The sequence below is a fragment of the Balaenoptera acutorostrata genome, chromosome 8 (genome assembly GCF_949987535.1).
Source record: "Balaenoptera acutorostrata chromosome 8, mBalAcu1.1, whole genome shotgun sequence".
Lineage (NCBI taxonomy): Eukaryota > Metazoa > Chordata > Mammalia > Artiodactyla > Balaenopteridae > Balaenoptera > Balaenoptera acutorostrata.
In genome coordinates this window covers 62,914,906-62,942,690 of record NC_080071.1, presented here as the reverse complement: position 1 = coordinate 62,942,690, position 27,785 = coordinate 62,914,906, and the positions used below count along the sequence as shown (strand labels likewise).

General features: G+C 37.2%; 1 protein-coding gene across 5 annotated transcripts in view; it reads left to right on the top strand.

Moving 5' to 3' along the window:
• PARD3B (par-3 family cell polarity regulator beta) overlaps positions 1–27,785 on the top strand; it is a 1,043,271-nt gene that overhangs the window by 646,948 nt on the left and 368,538 nt on the right. For all 5 annotated transcript variants that reach the window (XM_057551599.1, XM_057551600.1, XM_057551598.1 and 2 more), the window contains one exon: positions 3,301–3,345. In XM_057551599.1, coding sequence (XP_057407582.1) covers positions 3,301–3,345 — 45 coding nt within the window. The remainder of the gene's footprint in view (positions 1–3,300; positions 3,346–27,785) is intronic.

The following is a 27,785-nucleotide window of genomic DNA, read 5'->3' as shown; positions in this document are numbered from 1 at the left end:
GCCCATCACCCATTTGGATGTTCTACACTGTTTTTTGAAATAGTTTGGTAGTATTCTAAAGAATTTCAAATGTTAATTAAAATAATTAGTATTCCTACTAAAAATAGTAGATAGTATTCAGCCAAAAAGTTAAGTTACCATGTTCAACCTAACATGGCAAGGGAATTTGCAGTACTTAAAGTGCCTTAGATTTTATGGGATAACTTATGTATGTTAAAAAAAAAAAAGACAAAAACAAAAAATAAGACCCTACCCTTGTGTGAATTCCTTTTTCAGAATAACTGCACAAAATAAAATCATGTATGTAGTCTGAATACCATATTTCCTTTGCCTTTCTTCCACTACAAGATGAACTGGGAGCCATGTAAACCGGGAGGTAAAACCTGCTGTGGGTATTGGATTATCCATGAGATAGCAATTGAAAGTACCTTGTGCCCTGCCTATTCCTTTATAATCCTAGGCAAGTTAATTCATACGTACTACCACCATCATTAAACTCACAACCTTTACCACTCTCGGTTTCCATTTATCAAAAGTTTTCATTTATTGAGAAACATGTACCTGGAACTGTGTTAAGTGCTTTTTTACATTTATTTCATTCAGTCCTCACAACTCCTTGTATAGTGTTTGTATGTCATTTTTCACATGGGGAAACTAAGGTTTAAAGGAGCTTAGTAACTTGCCTGATAAATCTTGAATTCAATCCACATCTGTCCCATTATTAGCTATTATGTTATTCTGTAACATGTAATGTAAATTAACTCTATTTAGTTTATCATTAATGATTTAATAACTAATATTTATTAAGCACTTACTATGTGATCTTTTAAGTATTTTGCATAAACTTACACAAATAATCTTCACTCTAAACCTACGGGGAAAGCAATATCAACCTCATTTTATATATGATGAGATTGAGGCACAGAAAGTTAAAATAAATTGCAGGTAACCAGTAAGTATCTAGGTCAAGATTTTAACTCAGATGATTTCTTATCTGTGTAATGGAGATGAATTATTTTAGCTTGAACCTATTAGAACTGTAGATTTCTGAACATGTTAAACAAATTTATAGCTAACACTTGTTAATACTGGTCAACATAGAAAGATTTCTATTAATAACATATATTCAAATTAAAAGGGTAATAGTGTTCTAACATACGGGTGTTTGTCAAGTGTTTTCTTACATTTAATTCATGTTATCAATAATCTGAAAAATATAACAACTCTTCTATGATTCATCACAAGTATAGTAGAGTGATTAAAAGTGCCATGTTTAAGTTCTGGCTCCTCCGCTTACAAGATGTGCCGCAGTTTCTTTATCTGTAAAGATAATAATAACTATCTTTACAGGTTACTGTGAGCATTGAATGAATTAATAGCTATAAAGAGTATAGGGTAGAACTTGTATATTACAAATGCTCAGTATTAGCTTCTAGTATTATTTTTTTAGTCACCATCATTGTTTTCCAATATTTTTTCATTTGTACTGTAGATTCCACTGTATATTTTTTCAGACCTGGGAAAGACAGAATTTGGCCCACAATTGGAGCCTGATACATATGGATTGACATCTCCAACTGGAAACATGAAGAAAAGTCCAACAAGATTTTTAAGCAGTTAATACCAGGAAAATCACAAACATGTAGTGCTTTTGTCTAGAAAATAAAGAAATAGCTTAGGAAAGGAGGACTAGGTGGGTATGGGAAGATTTAGGAAGATTTTTATATAATAACTGAGTCAATGAAATATGACTGAATGTTGTAGGTAAAGGAAGGAGGAGCTTATTACTCTGAGACCAATCTCGTACTTGGGAAAATGGAAGAGGTCCTCCTTGTTGGCAGAGTTCCCCTCACCTTGCTTCCACCCTTGAGCCACCAGAGTTTTATAGACTAATGTAGACAATGACATATGGTGAATATTGAACAGCTGTTGTTGAATATTGAAGTGATAATCCATGCAGAGTTGCTTAAGGATTTAGAACTTGGCCTCTTTGTTCATGAGCGATATTGGTTAGTAACTTTCATATAACGTCTTTGCTTGATATTAACATCAAGGTAATGGTAGCCTCATAGAATGAGTTGGGAAATATTCCCTCCTCTAAATTTTCTGAAAGAATTTCTGTAGAACTGGTATTATTTCTTCCTTAAATGTTTGGTAGAATTCTTCAGGAAATCAGCTGGGTCTAGAGTTTTCATTCTGGGAAAGTTTTTAACTTTCAATACAAATCGATTAAAAAACAAACTATAGGACTATTAGATTATCTCTTTCTTCCTATATAAGCTTCGGTAATTTGTGCCTTTCAAAATTATATCCATTTCATCAGAGCTGTGTTCATCTAAAATTTTATCCACTGCTGAAGCAGGATTCTTCTTCCTATTCTAATGGATGCCCCTGAATTTTGAAGTTTTTCACTCTGGGTATTGGGAATAGGAGCTTTATTCCCAACCTTGTGTAAACTTTGGACACTGTGCTCTTTCCCCTTTGGGGCGGTTCTGTCCCAGGTCTTGGGTAGTTTCCTCACATGCATGTGATCATCAACAATTGATTAAATACCTGAGGGGATCCTTTGCAGATCTCAGAAAGATTTCTGTATACCTCTCTTCTCTCCAATTCTCTGACCTAAACTCTGTCTGCCTTGGTTTCCCTGGACCTCCAGCTTCATGTCCTCAGGCTGGGATATCCCTGGGCTCTGCCTATGTTCCCCTTCTTGCACCGCAACCTGGAAACTTTCTCCAGACAGTAAGCTGGAGCAATGGCGGGAGTCACCCCACCTGTTTTCCACCTCTCAAGAGGCACTGTCCTCTGTTGCCTGATGTCTAATCTCTTGAATGCCATTGTTTCATGTTTTGTCTATTTTAGAAATTTTTTTCAGGAGGAATTGTAAGTTTGTTCCCTTTTGCTCCATTTTGTCCAGATATAGAAGTCTGATCCTTGGGGATTAGATATATTGCTGTCATGCTCAAAGAGTTTTATTATATATTATACAGCTCTAGATTCTTGAGTTTTTCTTTTTTTGCGGATACAGAAACAACAGCCCAGTTAAAAGAACTGAAAGTATTAGAAATTTTTAAAAGAATGAAATCCTATTCATAGAAGGTTTAATGTACATATATTTCTTCATAACTGTCTTTAAATTATGTACCAATAGAAATGAGGTGCCCCAGGCAGGCTGGGGAAAATGTTTTCTCAAATCTTTGCCAGTAAAAGATTTCACTTATTACAAATCTATATTAATTTATTGTTCAAAAAATGGCTGATATACAAACAGGTCTGATCCTTGTCTCTTTAATTTCTTTGCAGTGCCAGATGAAAGCAAAGTCCATTCATTGGCTGGACACAAATCGGGTAAGAAATTCCTTGTAACTGACTTTATATTCTCCTTCCTGGAAATCTCTGGCTGTGTTTGAGTAGCAGATGGAACCTGTTTCCATCCACTCATCACTGAAAGACTTGCTAATTAATATACGAGATGTCTCTGACTTCCACAAAGGTGAATTACTGCTTGGCCGTGTGTATAGTGGCATAATGTATGCTGACTCAAATGTTTGAGAAGAAGGAAGAAAGGTTTCCAAAAAAATAATTATAAAACCCAAAATCTTTAACCTGTATGCCAGCTGAACACTTAGAATAACAAAAAATTACAAAGAAGACCCAAGAAAGTTTGAAATTCTTTTCCATGATGACTCTCACATTAAAGTGGCAGGGCAAAGAATTCCAGCATAAGAAAAACGTGGCCATTTCTTCCTTCTCAAAAAAGAATCATTTTTTTGCCTGTCATCAAAGGGGATTGGGCCTGAGATGACTGTATTCTCTTTCTTTAGACTCATGAATGAGCTCCCTGGAGGTGCCCTAGGAAGTCCACAAGGACTCTGAGGGTCTCCAGGCTCTTTCTCTGTTTTGTGTGAGATACCTTCAGGTCTAAAATCCAAGCTTTTCCTTCATTGCCAAATGACCTACCTTCTATTCCTTTGCCCTTTCTTCAGCATCATTTATTCCCATTAGTTGAAAACACTTAAAGCTACTAAGCTAGTAAATACAGCAGTAATCCTTTTCTTGTAAGGGTGCATTATTTGGGGGGAAACTATCCATTTTACTCCTAGAAATGCCACTCCAAACAACAGGAGGGTTATGATTTGTTGGCATCCCTTCATTTCTGAAACAAAGAAGTCGTTCCCATCACCAAGCATCGCCTGTGTTTATGGGCCAATTATGTTCTCAGCAGTAAGTGGCCTTGATGCCTCATTACTTCCATCATGTTCCAGGGCAAGATTATGATTTTTTTTTTCCTTTTCTTCTTTCTCCAGATTCACTAGTGATAACAGCAGGGAAGGTCTGGTTCACAACTCTTAGATGTTTTCTTTTCTGCCCCTCCTAATAAAGAGCCTAAGAGGTTAGATCACTGTGAAAGAAAAGATTTCTGAGGGAGTGATAAATTGCCCCATGCTGCTTGTTCCCATCATCCACGTCCATTAAATTCTCTACTACTGGAAATATTTTTCGGAGTCTGAGAAGGAAGTTCTCATGGCCAAGGTACTCCAAGGATAGCCTGCATTATATTCCTCTTAAATGCCTGGTACTTCTTGTCCTTAGCTCTCTTACACATATTAATACTTTAAGATAAAAATCCATTTACATACTGGGATGGGCTTCAAGGTAAGAAGTAGAAGCATTTTTTTAAGAATATGTATCAGTTTGGTTTCTGAAAACAAATAATAAACTTTCTGGCTTTTTCCAGGAAATCAACTCTTACTCTAATCTTACTTCATTTCCAAGCAAACTACTGTTAGCCAGTAACTAAAAATTATTGTCACTCTTTTTAAAGGCAAACATTATCTTGGTATATTGCTATAGTATTTTAGGTACATTTTAATGATTTTTTTTTTTTTAAGAAATTCACGTTCTTTTATTTATTTATTTATTTATTTATGACTGTGTTGAGTCTTCGTTTCTGTGCGAGGGCTTTCTCTAGTTGCGGCAAGTGGGGACCACTCTTCATCGCGGTGCGCGGGCCTCTCACCATCGCGGCCTCTCTTGTTGTGGAGCACAGGCTCCAGACGCGCAGGCTCAGCAATTGTGGCTCATGGGCCCAGCTGCTCCGCGGCATGTGGGATCTTCCCAGACCAGGGCTCGAACCCGTGTCCCCTGCATTGGCAGGCAGACCCTCAACCACTGCGCCACCAGGGCAGCCCAATGATATATTTTTATGTAGTGTGAAATAAAGGTAGTAGTAAAGAAGTACTCTAAACATAAAAATTGAAATAATCTTCCAAATTAAAAGAAAAATGTTAAAAATGGCATAATTTTAAAGCTTTCCGTCAGGTTAACTGTAAGGTTCACATGGCAGAGTTATTTTAGCTGGTAATAGAAATAATACTAATGGTCTTCATATCCCATGAATCAAACTGTTGAAATACATCAGATGTTTTAAATAAGATTTTTGTTACTAATGAACTATTATTACAATATTCACTATTCGTATATTTTAAGTACTTTTATATCCTATCACAACATCATCAAATTTTTCATTGGCTCTCTGTGGAACCGGGGCAAATGCTGAAAACAACCAGAAAGTTGATAACTTTGGAGCCAAAGTGGCATATGATAAAACACAGTGAAGAGAGCTAACCAGTCACCTCAAATTGTGTGCTCTAGACTTAAATTAAATGAGAGCACTCTATAAAACGTTAGAGACAGTACTGAGAAAATAAAGAGCAGCATGAAAGAAAAAGATGCTATTCAGGTCTTAAATTATAATGCTCCTCAAGAACCCATCCCTCCCATAAAGTGCAACTCCCTGTGTGGGCTACGCTTGGGTAGAGCATTTTCCCATTAGGCTTTGGTGGTGACGACAGTGAAAGAGAATTAAGGGTCCTTTTGATTCTGGCAACCTGTTTCAGTCATTTTTAACATTCACCTAATATAGAACTATAGTCTCCATCTGCTACAGTCTAGACCACTAAGCAAGTTGCAAGTTTGGATTGTAATGTGCAACGTGCGCTGATCATACATACTTATCTCGCCAATGTCAGCTTCTTTTTGTTTCACCTTTCTCTTCCCCAAATCCTTTCTCCAGAATTTTCAGGTGAAAAAGTGATATCTCTTTTGCTAAGAAGAAAGAATATCTCCCTCTGTCTCTTTTAAATTATAGAAATGTGGGCCTCTTTCCCACTATCCAAGACCATCAGGAAGTTAAATTAAATTTTATGTGCTGACCTAAATCTATCATCCATCCTCTTATTTAGAATGATATTCAACATTCTAATAAATTCATCTGAGTTAAAATTTCTTCTGAGTCAGCTACTTAGTGTGTAGAGAGCCATTTCATGCCAAGTTCCATCTGTTGGTCTGGCTTGGGTACTTCCCAAATTTGTGACAATATTTTTGGCACCGTTTCCTTGGCTTATTCTTTAAATGGTTGATTCCTCAGAGCTCAGATCAAATCAAAGTCTTAGGTAAGATAAATCTTTCTAACATTTTTGGCCCAAAATGTAGTATTCCCTCACCTCTTCTGGAATCAATCCAGTATTCTTGAGATTTCTCTAATAATCTACCTCAGGGGCTACCCCTGGCAGTGCATTGCATCTCATACCTTGGCAAGGAAAATGGCAGGCTGGTACTCCTGTTTATAATCTTATGGGGTCCTCTTCCACATATAAGAGGTATTAATGTTTATGGGATGGTGAGACCTACCATAGGGAAGTTAGGAGCAAAATGCTTTATGTTTGGTTCCTTTAAAAAAAATCATAAGTTTCAGAGAGCCTTGAAAAACCAAAAAGCTGTCTTTCACCTTTTTCCCTAACTATCTCACTAATTGAATTCTGACAAAACTCAAATCCTAGCAATGCACAGGGGAAATAACTTCAGCAAAATGTATATTTTAAACAATAAAACCATTTTTTAAAATGACAAATATTCTGAGGGAACATTAGAATCCAGAGAAAAATGACATCAGATTTGTCATAGCCTTTTTTTTTTTTTTACATTATGCTTTAATTTTGGCTATACACAGACTCATAAAGTATGTCCGAGAAGGAGTCCTTTATTTTCCCTATGTACTGAACTGACACTTAAACGAATAGTTTAATGCTCCTCAGCATTCAGACAGAAAGGACTTATAAATTTTACTTTTTTAAAATGTGCCTTCATATTTTTTTGTTTTGATTTACTGCTTAGAATGGTTTTAATATGTATTGACTGTCTGCAGAGATCTTTGCTGACCCAGCTCTTTAAGATGATGCAGTACTGAAGAAAGCCGATGAGTCCTTCTTTATGAGCTCTGACATATTAATTAGCAAAATGGACTAAAAAGCTTTCCTATTTCTATTTAAATTTCTTATAGTCTCAAACACCTGTCTATATAACTGTAAAACAGGCAAGTCTGTAAAAGTAATGGTTGGCAGTAAGTCCAGACCTTTTCTGAGATGAGTTTATCAATTCATGAGCAAGTATTCATTAACAGTCTAGGGGAACATCTCTCCAGCCGAGGTGCCTTGCAGCCACTAAGTACAGTTGGTATCTCAACACGTTTTGCTAATGAAGAAGCTGAAGCTCAAGGCATAAGTCCTTGTTCTCCCAGTTGGTAACTCTTAGCGTTAGGATAGAAACCCAGATGCGGTGTGGCAGAGCCCATGAATTTGGACACTTTATATTCCACCAGCATGTGCCTAACACCTCACAATCTCAGGAACTGAGAAGAATATAGGAGTAAGACACAGTCTAGTTGGAAGGCATGACCCATATATCAAGATATCCTATAAATCATTACTTACTTTTTATAACCTCAGCTAGCTAAACCAGGAACACAGTAGGTGTAATTTATCTATGGTAATTCAGTGAGCAAGAGAAGAACATCAAATCTGATCATTTGTGCCTTTGTTTCTCTTCATGCATGTGCACGTCAATGTGTGGGCCAAGAGATGTATGAGAAAAAATATGCATGTGATATACACGTATTATGCATAAGTTATAGGAAATGTGCATGTGATACGTGTCTTACAGCAAAGGCTGAGAGCTTAACATGCAAGTTACTAACTTGACAGAACATACATTCTGCTTTAAATGCATTGTGTATAGGGACTTCCCTGGCACTCCAGTGGTTAAGACCCTGCGCTCCTAATGCCGGGGGCACAGGTTCGATCCCTGGTCGGGAAACAAGATCCTGCATGCTACACGGTGCGGCCAAATAAATAAATAAATAGATGCATTGTGTGTAAACTTCAAATCTAGAATGTTCAAATGTAGCTAAAGAAATTGCTGAATCTTTGCAAAAGAAAAGATAAAACATAAGGTGATTGGATAGTCACTCTAAGAGTAATGGGTTATTAAATGATATTTCATAAATTTTGTTGAGTCTTAGTGTTCCATACTTTTATAGAATATCTAAGTTAAAATATGCATTTAAATTTTGGAGCACCAACCATGATCACTTTTCATATCTGAGTCTTCTAATTGAATTACTGTTTTTTATGACTTTTCATTGTTATTGTTGATGAGGAACTAAAATCATAGAGTAAGTGGGTAGTGGATTTGAACTCTGTTTCTTTCCTCATCAGTTGGTTAAGGTAATACTGCATGGTTATCTATTTGGACAAACATTTTTATTGGGTATTTTCTAAGCTTCTGTCATGTGTTATGTTGGATAACTATAGCTTTAGACACAAAAAAAGTATACATTTCCCACATGCTTCAGCCTTGGTTTACATTTCCATGGGATTCAGGATGTTTTCTTTAGAAAAAAATTAATGATACATCTAGGATTCTTTCTATAGAAACTTGATTATGAAGCAACCTTAGTGTCGCCTATATTGTGAAATGTTAGTGATTACTCTATCCTCTAAATTTCAAAGAATCAAATCAATCAAATCAAAAAAAAAAAAATCAATCAAATCAAATTAGAAAGAAATATATCGTGAGATAAGTTTATTTACTATTCAAATATGGTGTAGGTGTGTGCATTTCTAAATTTCATGAGTAAATAGATACTACATTTTTTTATAAATCAACTTTCAAAACTATTTCTGTTCCACTCATGTTTATTAAATACCCACTTTGTAACAGGTACTAAGTTTTAAGCACTGGAGATACAAAGTGACATGTGTCAGAAAGGAAGTGCTTTCATAGCAGGATCTGAAAGATAAATAGAAGTTTGAGGAATAGAAAAGGTCACTGAGCTAACACTTTCCAGGCACATGGAAAGTTGTGAAAACATGAAACTTCATGGTGTGTTCCAGAAACTGTAAGCAATTCGGCATGGCAGGAGTGCAAAGGGGAGAGTGACATGCTACGAGGTTAAGCAAGAAGGCAGAGATTAGATCATGGGGAACACCTACCAAATGAAAGAATGTGAATTTTATCCTACAGGCTCAGAGAATCTAAACAGATTAAAGAAGGGGAGTGGTCAGTTTTATAGTCTAGTGATATCACTCTGGTTGTTGTGGGGACTTGAAAGCATTTTTTTTTTTTTAAAGGCAAGAATAGTTAAAAAGACCACTGCAGTAGTCCAGATAAGAGATGATGTGGGCATAAATTTAAATGATTAAATTAAGGAAAGAAAAGTAAGAAATATTTAGAGAATAAAGCCTTGAATTTTGTTGTTTGTTTGTTTTGTAATCAAACTTAGCAGGTAAGTGAGAAAGAGGGTCCAATTTGATTATCAGTGTATCAGTCAACTCTTGCTATAACCATGCTACATAATAAAACCAACAGTTAACATTTATTTATTTATTTTTAAAAGGCTGGAGATTTTTTTTTTTTATAACAGAGGTCTTTAAAGTATTTGTTTATTTATTTATTTATGGCTGTGTTGGGTCTTTGTTTCTGTGCAAGGGCTTTCTCTAGTTGTGGCAAGCGGGGGCCACTCTTCATCGTGGTGCGCGGGCCTCTCACTATCGCGGCCTCTCTTGTTGCGGAGCACAGGCTCAGTAATTGTGGCTCACGGACCTAGTTGCTCCGCAGCATGTGGGATCCTTCCAGACCAGGGCTCGAACCTGTGTCCCCTGCACTGGCAGGCAGATTCTCAACCATTGCGCCACCAGGGAAGCCCAACATTTATTTCTTGATCACGTATCTTCAGGTGGGCTGGGACTTGCCGATCTCAGAAGTGTTTGGCCAGGCTTGGCTCTAACCTGTAGTTCAGGTCCAGATTTTCTGCCTGTGTCTCTTATCCTCCTTGGGCCAATGGTTTTCTGAGGCAAGTACCTTTGATAACAACAGTGATAAGATGAAAATAGAGTAGACAGAGAGGGAACTCATAAGCTATGTGGCAGTGTTCATGTATTAATGATGTGAGAGTGAAGGTGATAGAAGGAATGATAAGAGGAATAGAAGGAAGTGTGGCAGGATAGCATGAGCTGTGAAAGAGTCAGGCTTTTATATAAGGGTAGAGAAACAATGTACCTGAACATGGAAATGCAAAATAAGGAGATAGCTGAGCCCCCTCCCAACTCTGACTTGCATGATATGGGTGAGAAAGAACAGCTTCAAATGAGAGGGCTGCAGGAGAAGCAGAATTCTTGGTGGAGAGCTAGATTTCAATGAAAGCGAAAAGGAAGGGGAATTTTCAGAGAAGGGGTTGGAAGTGAACAGCATTTTGTCAACCGTGGGAGGGTAGTGGAGATTCGAGAAGGCAAGGTGGAGGAGTCTGGGCTGGAGGGGAGAGTGGGACGGTGAGTCACAGGGAGATGGACAGAGTGGTGTAAGGCTACAGCACAGGAAGGAGTAGATGACCAAAGGGCTCACACCTTGGGAAATGACTAAGGGTGTCAGGAGTGATGCACCTAGTTTGTTTAGATGGCTTTGCAGTTGCCGAGAGAATCAATTCTCACTCTTTGGTAAACAGAAAAAAGGCTTGGGCCAGTTATGACTCAGTGGTGGACTGGATGAATTATTTTTTGTAAAGAGATCCTATCTCTGAAGGATGAGGAGATGAAGATTTTCCAGGAGGAAACGGTCCCAAGGTTACAAGTTTTGAGGAGATGCTTAAATTTTACTGGGTTTGGAAACCGAGAAATGGCCATGGGTAATCATTTCTGCTGGACAGGAAACAGGACAGCAGGCTCAAAATGAAGTGGCTTGAGGAGGAATGGGAAGTGGAAACAAGGATAGATGATCTTTCCAGAAGCTTAATATTAAGAGAAAAAAGATGTATCTAGAGAAGAGAAGTTGTCTTTTTTGGTGGTGGTGTTCTATTTCATGTTATTAATGAGAAACACTGGACCAAGTTTGTTGACTGAGAAGAAAGAGACATTTGTAAGAGAATGAAGAACGAGGAAAGAGGAAATTTTTAAAGGGATAGGATTAAGAGTATAGTTTTATAGCAGTTGGCTTTGAAGAGGATGAGCCAAGATTGAAGGGAAGGTGGCAGGGTTGCATGTAGTACAGATAAATTTGTAGGTAGAGGGGATAAGAAATTAAGGATGTTAATGGTCTCAATTTTCTTGATGATGTCAAAGTCTGTACCTAATGGCATTGTGGGGTTGGTCAGTAGGCTGGTCAAGAAAATAAGAAACACTGTAGATAATAGGTAGCCCATGTTGGGATGTGTTTAAGTCATTGAAGCAAAATTGGTTGGGAAACTATGAAACAGTATATTTACACCTGCACATGAACATATTCACTGCATTCAAGGGTTGAGTTGCAAATGAGCTACAATTTTCCCCTGAACTAAAATGTTCTTATCTTTTGCAATTATATTTTCAATTCTCTATTTATGGTGAAATTATAGAAAGTTAGGGCTAAGTGGATAGTTATATATGTCTAATACAACCAACTTATTTTAAAGAGTAGATTGATACCTAGACAGGGAAAATCACCCCCCACCAAAGGCCCAGCTGGTCAGACCTGTTGACTTCTACTTCAGCAACCTCTTGCTTTGTGAATTCAAACATCATTGCTACCAGTTTTGCCTGATTTAATAACCTAAACTATCATTAAAATCCTCAAGGTTTCCCCAAACCCAGCATGGATAACAGAAAGAATAATTTAGCACAGCACTGGTCTTTTGTTTTTTCAGCTTCTCTCATTGAAACCCACCAGAATTGAATAAGCTTCTATATACAAAAAGTATGTACTTTGTTCAAAGTTTATTACAGACTTTATATTTTTATTATGGTGTTCTATTTATTTTTCCCCTAAATATAAATGTACAGGACAAATTATTCTGAGTTCCAATAGACATTTGTCGATACGGTGTATTCGGTACATACTTTCCCCCTATGCCCTTATATATTGATATTGATATTACAAAATTCTCAGCAATGAAATTTTTTATTATCCTGTCTCATAATTCAGAACTCAACAGCTTATCTTTGGAGATAAAATTTACTGTGCTTAAGTGTGCATTGATTTAGAAAATGTATAGTTTCTAAAGTTTTAACTGTTTGAACAAATTAGAAATAATTTTATAAAGAGACGACCCTATTTCCATGTATGTCAAATTCTTCAAATGTGGCTGAACTCTCTCAAACTTCACCATCCATGGGGAATGTGTGTCTTGTACATTTGGAAAACAGTGGTTTGGAACTGACAATTCTAATAGCGTTTCTAAATGCCAGAGTGAACATCTGCAGTGAAAAATATTATTAAATGACTACATGATGGTTGATAAACATTATTAAATGACTACATGATGGTTGATAAATACAAAGTGAATGTTTGACATTAAAACTTTACTGTAGGCTGAGCTATCTGTACTCAGCTTTGGACTAGCTGTGCGACTGGAGAGGGACAGCAGTAGGAGCCACAGAAAACAGCGAGTGACTTAAAAATTACACAGAAACGCCATCATCAGTCAGAATATTATTGTATGGACTTGAATGTATCATGGGTAAAAACAAATCACATTCTCAAAAACATAATAACTATAAATGTTAAGCTGTGAGCACCAATTCTGTCCTCTTTCCTTTATATTCAGCTTTAGGATCTCCTGAGTAAACTTCTTGCAGTGAAACTATTTCAGTAAAATTGTTGGACTCTATATACCTACTAGCTTTTTTTTTTTTTTTTAAGTTTATTTTATTTATTTATTTTTGGCTGCGTTGGGTCTTCGTTGCTGTGCGCGGGCTTTCTCTAGTTGCGGCGAGCGGGGGCTACTCTTTGTTGCGTTGCGCAGGCTTCTCATTGCGGTGGCTTCTCTTGTTGCGGAGCACGGGCTCTAGATGTGCAGGCTCAGTAGTTGTGGCGTGCGGGCTTAGTTGCTCTGCGGCATATGGGATCTTCCTGGACCAGGGCTCGAACCTGTGTCCCCTGCATTGGCAGGCAGGTTCTTAACCACTGTGCCACCAGGGAAGCCCCCTACTAGCTTTAAATGATGGCAGCCCTTTATCAAGAGTAGATTTGGCAAGGGCTACAAAGCTTTTCAGTTCCTATGTATTTATTTTAGAAAGGTTTACATTGACACCTGGAATTTTAAATCACTCTTCTAAGGAAAGTATTTTATGTGTAAATGTGTTGTGGAGAGAAAAAACGGAGACACTCTGATTCCAATGACCCAGAGAGGTTATAGCTCCCTGCTTGTAGGACCTTTTATTTTAAACTTCTACGGATAATCTAGTTGCCAGTGTTAAGTTTAGACATTCCAGCAGTGTTTTACTTCTGAACTTTTCTCACCAAAATATTAGCCGACATATGATATTGGAAGGACAAGTGTAAAACCCAGCCTGAGACACCTGAAGATCAGCTTTTACATAATAGATGCCCAGTCTGTGTTGAATAACATACAATATGTCAAAGCCTAAATTTTGTTTGTTTAATATCTGATAAAGGTATAACAATGCCAGCTAATGGTGAGAAATATTTTAGAATATATTGGCTTTGATAATGTCGGTGTGACTTTACACAAGTTGAGTGTGTATACACACATATGAGTTTCATAAATGAATGCTGGGTTAAGGGGGAGGGAAGCATTAAAAGACTAGTATATTTCAAGAAGGGTTTTGCCTACTTAAAAAAAATGCTCATTTGTTCCTGTATTTAGGCTCTATCGACAGGGATAAATTTCAGTACCTTTAACAAGTCATACCATGCCCTCTATCGCCTTGTCTTGACCTGCCCTTGCAGCCTGTCTCATGCCACCGTCAACCTCTACCCCACCCCATCCCCGCCTCATCACACTTGTTCCCAATTCACAGAGCTACTCACCACTGCTGTCTGACCATATCTTATTCTTTCATGCCTCAGAGCCCCAGCGGAACTCTTTGAAGGCCCACCTCCCTGAGAAACCCTCCCCAGCTTCCTCAGACCGAGGTCTCCTCTGGTATCTAGCCTTGTTTAACTTCAGGTGTCTCCAGGCTCTGGTTTTATACTTTTTAACTTCTCTCACCCTTTGCTGTCCTAGCTCACACTTCTGCTCTAGAGCCAGTTAGCCCCCAAGGACCCGCACAGGCTGCTTCTCAAATCTCCTTTGATCAATAGTCATGACTCCCTTAGACCATTAATAATCCCAAGGCCTACCTTTTCCTCATATAGGCAGGAGAACTCTGTTATCTACTGAATGAAAGGGCAGGAACCAGTGTTAACTCTTTTATTAAACCAGTATTTATTGAATGCTTACTGTGTGCCAGACACCACAAATACAAGGTTGTGTAGACTGTGGATTCTGCCCCTAAGGTACTCACAGTTTAGTAGCAACGGTAGGAATGCAAACACTGAAACTACCATGCGCTTATACATAAATGCAAATACATAGAAAAAGTAACAGTGGCTACCTTTACTTAGAGGAAGAAGATGAGGTTGGGGGTCAAGGGGGACTTCTGCTTTATCTGTAGTATTTGAATTTTTACGTTGAGACTATTATGTGCAGTTTGAGTAATGAAAAACTTTATGGGTTTAAAAAAGTAAAAACTTTTCAAACATACTAAAATTTCACATGCTGAATCTAATCATTGAAATGTTGTACACATGAGATGATTTAGCATGGGGACTGGCACAGAATATGCACAGAAGAACCACAGGAAAAGGGATAGTTTCTGGGAAGGAGATGAGAGGCTGAATCCCAGAGTCATGCTGGGAACCTATTTGGGGCCCAGAAGTATTTTTGGGAGGAAGGGAATAGAGACAGACTTAACCATGAGATACCTCATTTATGGGTTGCTGGAAAATGTGCCAATGAAAAACATATTTGGAGAATGTTAAACTCCCCTGTCAATTTTTGGTATCCTAGAGGGCAGGAACTTAGTCTTTGAAATTTATTCAGTAAGGCACCCACTTCATGCTTTTTAGAGGTTCATGGTGCCCAACTGTGTCCAATAAAAGCAGAATTATAATGAGGGCTTGTGATGAATATGTAAAAGTTAAAGAGAAAACTTAAAGCAACCTAGATTACTTCTTGCTAAAATAAGCAAATGCAAATTCATTAACACTGTATTGATAATTAGAAACCACACAGACACACACACAAAACAACTTACAAATTCCACCCCATCAAAATAGAACAAAGCTGTTGAAAGTTACCTTTTGAATAAAAACCCTTTTATTAACTAATCCTTCTTTGTAAATGTGCATGCCTTTTCAACCAGGAAAACAACAACTGCAAAGAAAGAGGGAGAAAAAAAGCAGATAGTTTTGTAAAGTATCATGATATTGCCATCAGGGAGTTGTCAGAGGTATTTAGAAATGTTGCTGTCAAACTGGTGATGGAGGCTTTTTACTTGTTATACTCAGAGAAAATGTTACTATCGGTTGGTCTAGTGACCTAGCGGTTGATGAACTATTTTAGGTGATTTATATGGACAAACACTTCTTATTTTTTAAAAGTATGGATCTATATTGTGTATTAGTAAAGTACTATTTTTCTATTTATAATAGTGCTACATTTTTAAAAATAAAATATTAGTGGAAAAAGTATGAGATTTTAAATAATATTAGGAAATAACAGTATAAAATGATTTGTGAACATGGCAAAATATCCTGAAGTCATATGACACAGTTTGCTGAGGTCTGGGAAACAGTGATGAATTCTGTTAAGTTTCCATCAGCATGTCCATAGTTTCCATCATCGTGCTTTTTTGCAAATCTCCGAAAATCTTGGTTTGAGAAAAGTACGTCCACCCTGAGGCCTTGGGCTACATAATACTCACTCTCTGGGCCCCATTTCCTGTCCATGGACCAATGCCTTCAATTCTGGTTGAACACTGGCTCCTTCAGCAAAGATATGTCCAAATCTTCAACTGTTTCTTACTGTGACCTTCTCTCCATCAAGTTTAACTTGAGTTATATTTTGAAGTACATGCCTCTAACAGGCCATCTTCATCAGAGAAGGAAACGTAACAGATATGATGGTTCCCTTCTGTGTGAGCCTGGAAAGGCAGTCTCTTACAAATGCAGAGTCAGCCTTCACTTTTCACCTTTCTTCACCTACCCCATTAATCCAGTAGGAAATCAGGTTTGTCCCACAGGAACACAACCCAAAGCTTTCCTTCCTACCCTTGCCCATGCCACCATCACCTCATGCCTTCAGTAGCCTCCTAACTTCTATACTCTCTGCCGTTCCATCCTCCTCACAAGAGCCAAAGGGATCTCTGGCAAACGTGACACAAATCATGTCCTCAAATGCTCACAAGCCTCCGATGGCTTCCCACCGTTCATAGAAAATGATCCACGTTTCTGACCACGACCCCCAAGGCCAGCCTCATCGCCCTGCTTGCCTTGCTGACTTTGTCCCCACTGCTCCTCCTCCTTCAGGACACTTGGCCCGGGTTGCCTGCTCTCTGTGTTCAGCAGGCCAACTTGTTCTCTTCGGGGGCCCTTTGCACATGCCTCCCCTCTGCTCAGAATGATCTCCCTCCCCTTCACGTGGCTGATTCCTTCTGATTCAGTTCTTAGGTCAAGTGTTCTTTCTTCAGATATACCTTCCCTGACCACCCCATCTAAAAAGAGGCAAAATAAGTCAGTTTCTGTCACTTAGTCTGTTCACTTCCCAGTAGCACTAATCACAGTCTGGGGTGTGTGTGTGTGTGTGTGTGTGTGTGTGTGTGTGTGTGTTTAACATACTGTCTGTCCCCTCACCTACAGAACGTGAGCTGCACACAGGCAGAGACCTTGGGCCCCAGTGCAGGAGCAGTATCTGGCACAGAGTAGCCATCCTTTGCTCAATATTTGCTAAGTCTTTTTCTTGTATGTCTTTTTGCATATTTTTACTTTCAAACTCCCCATGTCTTTATGCTTTATATGTGTGTCTTGTCTTAAATTTTTTTGTTTTTGTGTTCGGTCTGACAATCTGAATTGTAACTGGGAATTGGCACATTTGCATGTATTGAGGTTACTAACATATTTAGATTTATGTTTATCATATTATTTTATACATGAGTCGCTTCTTGTCCTCTTAGAATGAATTCCTGTTTCATTTTGGGATTTTTTTTGTTTTTTGGGGTTTTTTTTATTTTTGGCTGTGTGGGGGCTTCGTTGCTGCGTGCGGGCTTTCTCTAGTTGCGGCGAGCAGGCTTTCTCTAGTTGCAGCGAGCGGGGGCTACTCTTCATTGCGGTGCACGGGCTTCTCATTGCGGTGGCTTCTCTTGTTACGGAACACGGGCTCTAGGCACAGGGACTTCAGTAGTTGTGCACACAGGCTCAGTAGTTGTGGCTCATGGGCTCTAGAGCGCAAGCTCAGTAGTTGTGGCGCATGAGCTTAGTTGCTCCGCAGCACGTGAGATCTTCCCAGACCAGGGCTCGAACCTGTGTCCCCTGCATTAGCAGGCAGATTCTCAACCACTGCGCCACCAGGGAAGCCCTTCATTTTGTTTTTTTGTTTTTTTTTACCATTCATTTTGTTTTTAAACCCACTTTTTTCTTATATTAATTTGAAAATTATACACTTCACTTTTATCATGCATACTTAATAAAATCTAAAATTAGTTCATACTTAATCCTTTTCCCAAACAATATAAGGAACTTAGAATACTTTTGCTCTCCTTACCCCCTCCCAATTTCTATACTGTGTTCCATTTTTTTCTTTCTTATTTTTTGATTCACATATTATATACTAATTTTAATGTTTTCTGTATCTATTATTTTTTCAAACTCACCCCTGTATTTACCAATTTCTTTTCTTACCGTTCTTTCTTATACCTCAGATCTTCCTTCTGGGATCATTTTCCTTCTTTCTGAAGTATGCTCTTCAGATATTCCTTTAATGATGGTCTATTGATTATACTCTGTTGTTTATCAGGAAACATCTTGTTCTGACAACTAGTTTTGTTGAGTATACAGTGTTATGCTGGCAGCACGCTGACGGTGTTTTTACTACTGTCTTCTGGCTTCTACTGTGAAAAGTCAGCCATTGGTTTAATTGGCCTCTCTGTACCAGTGATCAGTCCTTTCTCTGGACACTTTTAAATTCTCTTTGTCTTTGATGTTTACTTTCACTACCATCTAGGTCTTGCTGTAGGTTTCTTTATATTATCTTTCTTTGTGTATAATGTGTCTCCTATGGCTGTATATTAATGTTTTCCATCACTTCTGGGAAATTATAAGTTATAAATGTTAATGTGCCTCTTCCCCAGTGGAACTCTTATTAGATGTATGTTAGACTTCACTCTTCAGCCATGTCTCCTAGACACTCTTTCATACTTTTCTGTCGCCTTGATTCTGTATTTCATTCTGAGTAATTTCTCCAGGTCTATCTTCTAATTCCATTTTGGTATCCACATCTCTCTCATGTTTCTGCTGATTCTCATCCATGGTGAATTTTTCTTGGTGGATTTGGTAATTTGTCTTCAGGATGTCATACTTGGTTGGATTTAATGTGTGAGCATTTGGGGGAGCCTGATTTGCATGTGCTTTTCTCCACAGAAGATTTAGATTTGCTGCTTCTGGGGTACAAGCAGAGTACTACTAACCTGGAACCACTTTCATATAATTTCTTGGCTGACAGCTTAATTAATTGGGAGAAAAATAAACTTGATTTAATAAGTCCAAGAGGACAGTTGTCCTATGGTTGAAAATTCTCAAAGAGACATGAAGATTGTTTTTTTGTTTTGTTTTGTTTTCATTGTTATTTTTCCTTTCTAGAACCAGATTAAAGAGAGATTTTCTTGAACTAGCTTTGCAGAGGAAAGTGTATTTGATCTTTGAGGTTTCTTAGCCTACCCTTCTACTAAGGTTGTAGGTCCTTTTGAGGGTTGCTTTGCTTCAGGATTTCTCTTAATTTCCTATGAGCTAAGCAGTGCATTTAAATGTATATTTGTTTTAATTTATCCGGGATCTATTTGTATTTTATTATCGGGATTTTGAGAATTAATACATAGCTGGAAGCGGAAGTCTCTAGTCTAATAATTGCTGAATGAATGAATGGATGAAAGAATGAATGATTATCCCTCATAAATGGCTGAATTCAAATAAACCATTGGGCTCAATGCAGATTAAAGCACATGTTCACCCAGACATGGTTTTATCTCACTGAGTCTGGATTACTTTTGACAAAATACTCTTTAGAAGTATATGGAAAGCCACATGACATAGGAACAAAGTTGGGAATGATGTCCATAATATGCTGAGAAAGTTTGAAATGGAAAATTCCCTTCATAAGAAACCACATAGTAAAAAGTTCTGGTTATATTTGTAGTTTCAGGCTATGATTTATTACACTGTCTAGAGATTATTATAATGATTCATTGTTATAGGAAGAAATAAAGTAGGGTTTACAAAGGAGCTTTTATCAGATTATGATTTGCCTTGTCATGAAGTAGGGAAGAAGAGGCTTATCTGGCTATTTGTTGTCACTGCCTATGTGGGCCATGGATCAGATACTGATTAGAATTTTTTTTTGACTCCTAGAACACCCTCCAGAGTGAATTCCTTGTCATGACCACACCCAAAGAGTAGTTTATGAGAAGGCTGTTTGATAGATCCTTTAGGTACTAAAACAAATCAAAACCAGTCCTGTACATTCCAGCAAAAGCTGTCCTTCCATACGTTCTCCTTTTTGCATCAAATGCTCTTTGGTTTTTCTCTTTCTGAAGTCCAGAAAAATTCTGGTACTTTTATAGAATTTTTGTGCAACTTCTCATTTATGCAAGACATGTTACCATAGAATAGGTGCTGAGATTGGGCAAAGGAACAACATGAGAATTTGGATGATGTCAGCTTATAGTCCTATAACTGAAGAGCTTATCTTTGCTGTTAGAGTCTACTAGGATTAAGGAAACCCCATTAGTTCTCTGGAATGAAAATACTAGCTTGGTAAGCATTAGTAAAATAGATGATGTGCTTGTTGCCTGTCGTGGATGAAGAAATTAGTAGACTTTTATTTTTCTTCTTCTTTCTCTGTGCCATTTCATCCTTTGTTTCTATGAATTAGAATTTCTGGGTATGGCATCCAGGGCTGACACTGCACACACAATACCCTTGGCTCCAAGGAGGTCGTGAATTTGGATCATTTCCCAGATTATACATCTGCCCCTGTAGCTTGCATTTCAGAGCATATGGCCGTGGCAGAGGGGGCATATTAGAAATTGTCCCTGCATTGCTTCTGAAGTGTAAGAAAGAGGAAGCACCTTTTCATCCGGTCATGAAGTTGTTATTTGAGTGTTAAAACGGTATGGGTAAAACTGTTTTCTTGTGAATTCCCTTCAGTAAGTTAAAATGGATTCAGTGTGTTGCTGTCACAGAATTCATACAAAGTACTATATGGTAGAAACACACAACACAAAAAACCCTGAATTTTGTTAAGGAATTCATATGTCATTTGAAATGTGTACAGCAATGCCTACAAGAAGGAACAACTTGAAATGGTCCATTTATTGCTTTTCATTGTATTCATTTCTCAAGTGCTAACAAATAATTTTTCTTAGAATACTTATGTCTACATGCAAGTATTCATTGGAGTAGTATGTTTATTTCCAGGGATATCAGCCATTAGGGCTTCTTTTGAAATTGTGAAAATTTAAGATTCTGCAAACTAGGTATAGAATGCTACCAAAAGGCAATTTAGGGCTAATTTGAGGCCCAAAGTAACCGGTGAGCTGCTGTGAGGATAATGCTTTGTGGAAAAGTAAGAAGGCAAAGAGGTGAATGTTAGTGGAGATGTATCATTCTCTCTCCTCAGCTAATCAGTCACTTGTGTTCTGAATATATCCCCAGCTATTTCTTCCAAGGCCTTCTCCAATCAATGAATGGCTTTCTCTTCCATCTTCATATTCTTCCGCATCTTTGGCTCCTTCCTTTCATCCAAGGAGGAATAATCTAGGTGAGAAAGAAATAGTGAGTGGAAGTGGTGGGAGTATATGGAAGCAGGGAGTAACAGAAGGAAGGGGAGTCTAAGCAAAAGCAATGGATAGCAGTAAGTACAAATGGGAACTATGTCTTAGAAGTTTGTTTTCCTTGCTAAGGTGTCTCACATGATCACTTAAATAGCAGACAGATTGACCATGTTAAAACAAAATCTGGACCATGTCATTTTTCTTCTTTGAAGCCTTCATTATGGATCAGCTAAATAACCAAACATAAAAAGAAAAGAGGACCTCCACCTGTACCTTACATTAGATAAGAAATTTATTCAGAATGATTCATAAATCTAAATGTAAAAGCTAAAACTTTCAAGCTTCTAGAAAAAAATAGGAGAAATTTTAGTGATAGTTGATTAAGCAGTACGTCTTTTAGGACCAGCTAGACTACTGAGTTATTTTAAGTAAGTAGTAATGAGAGGTTGAAGACGATTGTCGAAGAGAATAGGAGAATTGATAAATGTGTTATAAAAGATGTTGCAGATACAGGGTATATAGGACTTAACAGTTTCCTATATTTGGGGACAAGAGATGGGGGGGACTCAAAACTTGCCTGAGACTTTTAGGCTGGAAGATCAGCAGGAAGGTGGTGCCTTTGACCAAATGAAAGGAACCATGAAGAAAAGCCAAATTATGAGGAAGAGGCATTTGAAAATACTAGTCTGGAACTCAAGAGAGAGGTCAAGGTTAGCAATACAGATTTGGAAGTCATCTGCATAGAGGAGATATTGAATCTTGGATTTGTCCACAAGATTGCACAGATTAAATTAAGTAATAATTCTTTAAAAGAGTTAGTAGCCATTAGTTCATTTGGTTAACTAAAAGCTTAAGATGAAGGCAAAGGCAGTTACTAGGGTTAATGATCAATCTCATTTTTGCTATTATCATGTTCAATAGCTTGAAACGACTAGGATTTTTCTCTGAAAATTAGCAGCTGTATGGAAATGCAAAATTTCTAGCAGTTACAAATTCCGTATCGAGTTAAATCAACTTACATATTTATATTCTTAAGGGATCTTAAACACACAAATGAGATTTTTGTTCAAGTTTTTAAATATTAGGTGGATATGAGTGCATAGAAGTCATTATGCAATGAAATTTGCACTGATTTTGCCCATATAGTCTTGGGTTTTCTTTTAAAATGCAATTTTTTGCTTGTTTATCATATTAGTTGTTTAATTACTTAAAATTAATTAAAAATACTGTTTTACACACATACATAAAATGTGAAGGTTTGCAAAGAGTGACTATTATATCTATAGTTAATTAGTAATTCATATTACCCACATATAAAATCATGTATTTTAATTTGCATAGTCTCTATGCTTGTGTTTGCTGGTATTAATGCTGAAATTTTCACAAAAATTGCTCTACGTTTTACTGTCCTCAGAACAAGCAGGGAAAAAATATCAACACTGAAACTGGATGGAGGTAGCACCAATGACTTACTCCAAGATAAATTAATATTTCCTTTTTTTTAGGCTTAGACAAAGAAAAGACTTCCAAGGATAAAAATAAAATGCCTATTTACACGGCGGCCTTTGAGGACTAGTGGAGTGGTATATAGAATAGATGCACTTTATGGGCTTCCCTGGTGGCGCAGTGGTTGAGAATCTGCCTGCTAGTGCAGGGGACACGGGTTCGAGCCCTGGTCTGGGAGGATCCCACATGCCGCGGAGCGGCTGGGCCCGTGAGCCACAGTTGCTGAGCCTGCGCGTCTGGGGCCTGTGCCCCGCAACGGGAGGGGCCGCGATGGAGAGGGGCCCGCGCACCGCGATGAAGAGCGGTCCCCGCACCGCGATGAAGAGTGGCCCCCGCTTGCCGCAACTGGAGAGGGCCCTCGCACGAACCGAAGACCCAATACAGACAAAAATAAATTAATTAATTAATTAAAAAGAAAATCCTTAAAAAAAAAAAAAAAAAATTAAAAAAAAAAAAAAAAGAATAGATGCACTTTCAAGAGTGAAAATCTGATGTTCAGTGTCTAAATGTTAGAAACAATCTGGAATATTTACTTTTAAAATTATGTGAAGGGCTCTGCAGCTTTTTCTTCATTGAATTTTGATGTGCTGATATAATGATGACAGTGTTTTTCTACCTACAAGTGGGATAATTTCTTATATGTGTGGATTAGGATGGAATCTCAGGTGCTTTTTGATATGCTACTTTCAATATTGCTACTGACATATTGAGACTTCACAGAAAAGAGATTCAACGCAGTGTCGTTATGTAGATGTCACTTTTCATTGTTTTATTCTCAGAAATGAGAAAAACTCTCTTCTAGAAAACATTGATAACAAGGGAGATTTGTTATTTTTTAAATTAATATTCAGTGCTCTTTTTAAAACTTGATATTCATTGATTACAGTAGTTTCAAGTCACATGCTAGTATAGAAAATTGAGATATTCAAATCTTTGGATTTTTCAGAAGTGAATTTTATCAGATACATATTTATTAAATTAAACAGGCTATCAACTAGAGCCTAGAAATTATCTGTTCATACAGATTTTTATCATCTTGGAACTTGGCCGGGACATAAAATGTAAATCTTGAGAGAAGCGCTTTTGATTTTTATTAAGAGTAACTTGCACATCATATAAGGCATCAATCAGAAGACTCATTAGGAACCTCATACCAAAACATTAAAATGTTTCTTCTACTAAGATCATACCACTGTATCTTTGAAAATACTTAGCTTCTGATCTGAATATGCTTTGCCTTTTAGACTTCCATTTGAAGGAAGGAAAAGTAAATTTTGATTAAATATCTATTGATTTACTGTCTCTTAAACCCACCAGATAGAGTTTGTCTAAGACTAAAATGCAGTTACCTCTAGAATAAATTTTGGCGTATGATATGGAATTTGGAAACTGTTTAACTAGACACAGAGAATTCAATCAATTTAGAACAGAAGTAAGGTGAACACGATCTTATGTCATTCAAGATGCAGTGGTATTTTAAGGAGGGAAAAATAAATTTAAAAGAAATTTAGTTTTGTAGCTCATAACTTCATGCAACATTGTAGATCAAAAATACAATTATTGGAATCTTTGTTGGTGTCATAAGCAACTGTTGCTTAATGATTTCCCTGGAGGCACATGTGCTAGCATCCAATGCTGAGAGAGAGTTAGGTCAGGGGAAGTACTTAGCATAGCACCTAGAACATACTAAGTATTCAGTAAATGTTAACATGTACTATGATTTTTGTTGCTATTTTCTATACCAGTCTGTGTCTCTCTTCACCTTTCTCCCCTCAGTCTAATTTCAAAAAGCATGATTTTGGCTTCACTAGATTTGAACTACTGATTCTGGTTTTTTTTGACAATAAAAGGATTCTTTTCAGTATCTTACCCTGTGTCAGCCATCATTAAGGAAAGAGGAAGAGGTGGGCGATGGTGGGGGTCTTCTTGTGGGCTTATCTTGCACATGTAGTTTTCAGAGTCAGGTTGAAGGAATATAAGTGATTTTCAGTGAGACATGCCACTTTTCAGACTTGTTATTGAATGACTCTTTCAGTCCAGGCTATTAGGAGCATTTTCAACAAAAAGAATCCCATCTTCAATCTTAATGATACTAAAGGAAAAGTAGGAAAAAGGGCATTTCTCCCACAAGATTTAGAATATCTGCAGTTATTTTCCCAGAGTTTTTTGCTAAAATCGAAGCTAATCTAGCTCATTTTGAAATTTTACTAATGCATACCTTGGATTTTTAAAGATGAGAATTCACTCTAAGTTCCCTTTTCTTATTTTTCTTTGATAGTCCCAATAATATTTCTCTATTTCAGCCAACACTGATAACAGAACTTCTTTAGCATTTTACACTCATACAAATTATGACATCAAGTAGTAAGTCTTGACTTCTTGCTGTGCCTGATACTGCATGAAATACTGTGAGAATCCAAAAGAAGTAAAAGGCTTAGGGAGCAGACAAGTTTTCAAAGAAGGTAAAACGTATACATATGAAACAATTAAGAACAAGTGAACTCTGAAATAGAAAGTGCCAGATTGTGTGACACAGACAATAGGGCAGCAGGGCTTAGAGATGGGCAAGATCAGCGTGGGCTGTATTCATCAAGGAAGGATTTGGCCTGAGCTTTGAAAGACTGGTTGGATTTGGATCACGACAGAAAAGAGGAGAAGGCATTCCAGGCAGCAGGGAAAGCAAAAGCAAGCTCAGAAGCAGAAATGTCACGCAAATGTCATAGTATGCCCTAATTTTAATGATCCCGCAGTCCTAGGTGGTGACTTTGGTCTCCTTGTAATTTACATTAGCAGCAAAATATTCCAGTTTAGTAGCTGGCTTCATTAGAGAGAAGGAAGATTGAAGAGTGAATACTGAATAAATCTATTTAACAAGTAATGATAGTAAATAAAAATATGAAAAAGCTGAAGTTTTAGTTTCTAGCAATTCCAAGCATGTTCTTTAGTCCCTGGCTTGGTTTTAAGAGGACAGAATTCCTAGGGCATCATAAAGGACCTCAAACATTCAAGATAACTAATCTAATCTCTAAACTAGAGGAAGGATGTTTTTCTTAATACTGTCATGAAAAAGGTTGCTGCCATATTTTATATGGCACGAACTCTGCTGGTTATTAATCAAACTCTTAAGGCTAAACTGCAGGGCTGCTCTCATCCTTGGGTCTTTAGTGAGTGAGCCCTAGTAAACATAACCATCATTCTCCTTGCCTTCTCCAGTGAGAAAGAATGCTGACACCGAAATGTTTTAGAGTCAGCTGCAAGAACTCATTAATATTGTGCCAAAGTAGGAACTGCTGATCATCAGGGATTTGATCACAAAGTAAATTAGAGGTTGTGCATCACCATGTCTTGTGACAAACATGAATTAGTAAAAGTAAATAAGCAGAAGACAGACCGATTAAGGTCTGCTTATATAATTGGTTCTTGAAAACACTTTATTGCAATATATTAGGAGAGAAATGAGCATCAACTTGGAAATCAGATTGACTCTGTCATAACACTGAGCAAAAGAATTGTTAGAGGTTTGTAGTAAAAGATTCTGGCAGAGGCCAGTATTGACTCAGATTACTGGTCAGCACTCTTAAGATGCTGTACTTTTTCTAGGTGTTAAGAATCCCCGGAAAATAAGAGAAAGAAAATTGAGTTTGAAGTGCACAGAAACATTTGATTTGAAATGAGGTCTAAAGAACCTAATGCTCTAATGTCACTAGTGTTATGAGGAAGTAATTTGTGGATAAAAAGTAAAAAGGAAGGTCCATAAGTAGTACTAAAATTTTAATTCTGAAATATATGCCCAGTCCAAAATAAGCTAAAAAAATATAGTTTTGAGTAACAGAAGTTTGGCAAAAGAGAAGACCTCTTATTAATTCTTCGGAAAAAATTTTGAAATGAGTGAAGGTTTAAATATGATCGTGACTGGAATAGAAGTGGAAAAAGAACAAGAAATCACATCATTTTAACAACGTCATTAATGAGGTGATAGCAAGAGACTCTTGTAGAAGTTATTTCATTTGTAGACTGGAATTGCTCAAAAGGGAGAAAATGTAATATTCTCGTAAAAAAAGACATGCTCAAGTGTGAATATCCAATCAAGTGGTTTATCCTATTAATAAAATAAGTATAGATCGTCCAGTTTCAGAAAACCTATGAGGTTGGAAGAGTGGGTATTCCATTTTATAGGTGAGGAAACTGAGATGTTGATACAAATAGTAAGGGTTCTATCAATTTGAACCTAAGTCACTTTAAATTTTTAAAAACAAATAAATCACTCAAAACTGTTATAATTTTTGCATTTGACTTCAGATGAACAGGGTAGATAAATTCCTACCTAGATAGCAACTTATTTTATTATAATTTCCTAATTCCTCAAAGACAGGTTCTCAATGATTAAAAGTCTCTTGAGTGTCTTTCAAATAGCATTTAGATTTTTGTGTTAAAACTTTTTGGTACTTAATCCTAAGGAACTAATGATACACTCTTATAACTAAATAGACTACTTTCAAGTTGTTTTCCAATTTCAGTTTTTTTGTCATTAGTAGTATATTTCAGACATAATAAAGGAAGCCAGGAGTCTTTTTCACGTCATGCTTCATGCGTAGGAGAGAGAAAGCAATACGGGCACCTTGTTAGAATTTCCAAGAACTTTTATGTTCAGGAATTTATATTCAGGAATTTCATTGATTTTTTTTTTTTAAGTTCCCCCAGGGGCAATTGAGCTCCTGGGCTGCTGATTCTCAATAACCAAACTCATACCTGACAAACAAAAATGCATTACTTTGTGACAAGGTATAATTAGTAATTTCCCTCTGAACTCGAATAGTCATTTTAGCTGTCAGAGATTTTTTTTTTTCCCTAGTAAAAAAAATTCCCTTGCAAAAAGCAAATTAAGATCTGAAGGATACTTACCGAGTTGAGCAAGCAAGGGGAATTGGATTACCTGAAAGGAAGCTATATGTGTTTCCACTTTTGGAATGTTCCATAGACTAAATGTTCTCTAGGATTCCTCCTGATACTTTCACCAATCTCCTCATTCACAAATAGCAGTATTATGTGTAATTTTCTCCCTGAAATAAAGCAAATAATGGAAGGTTT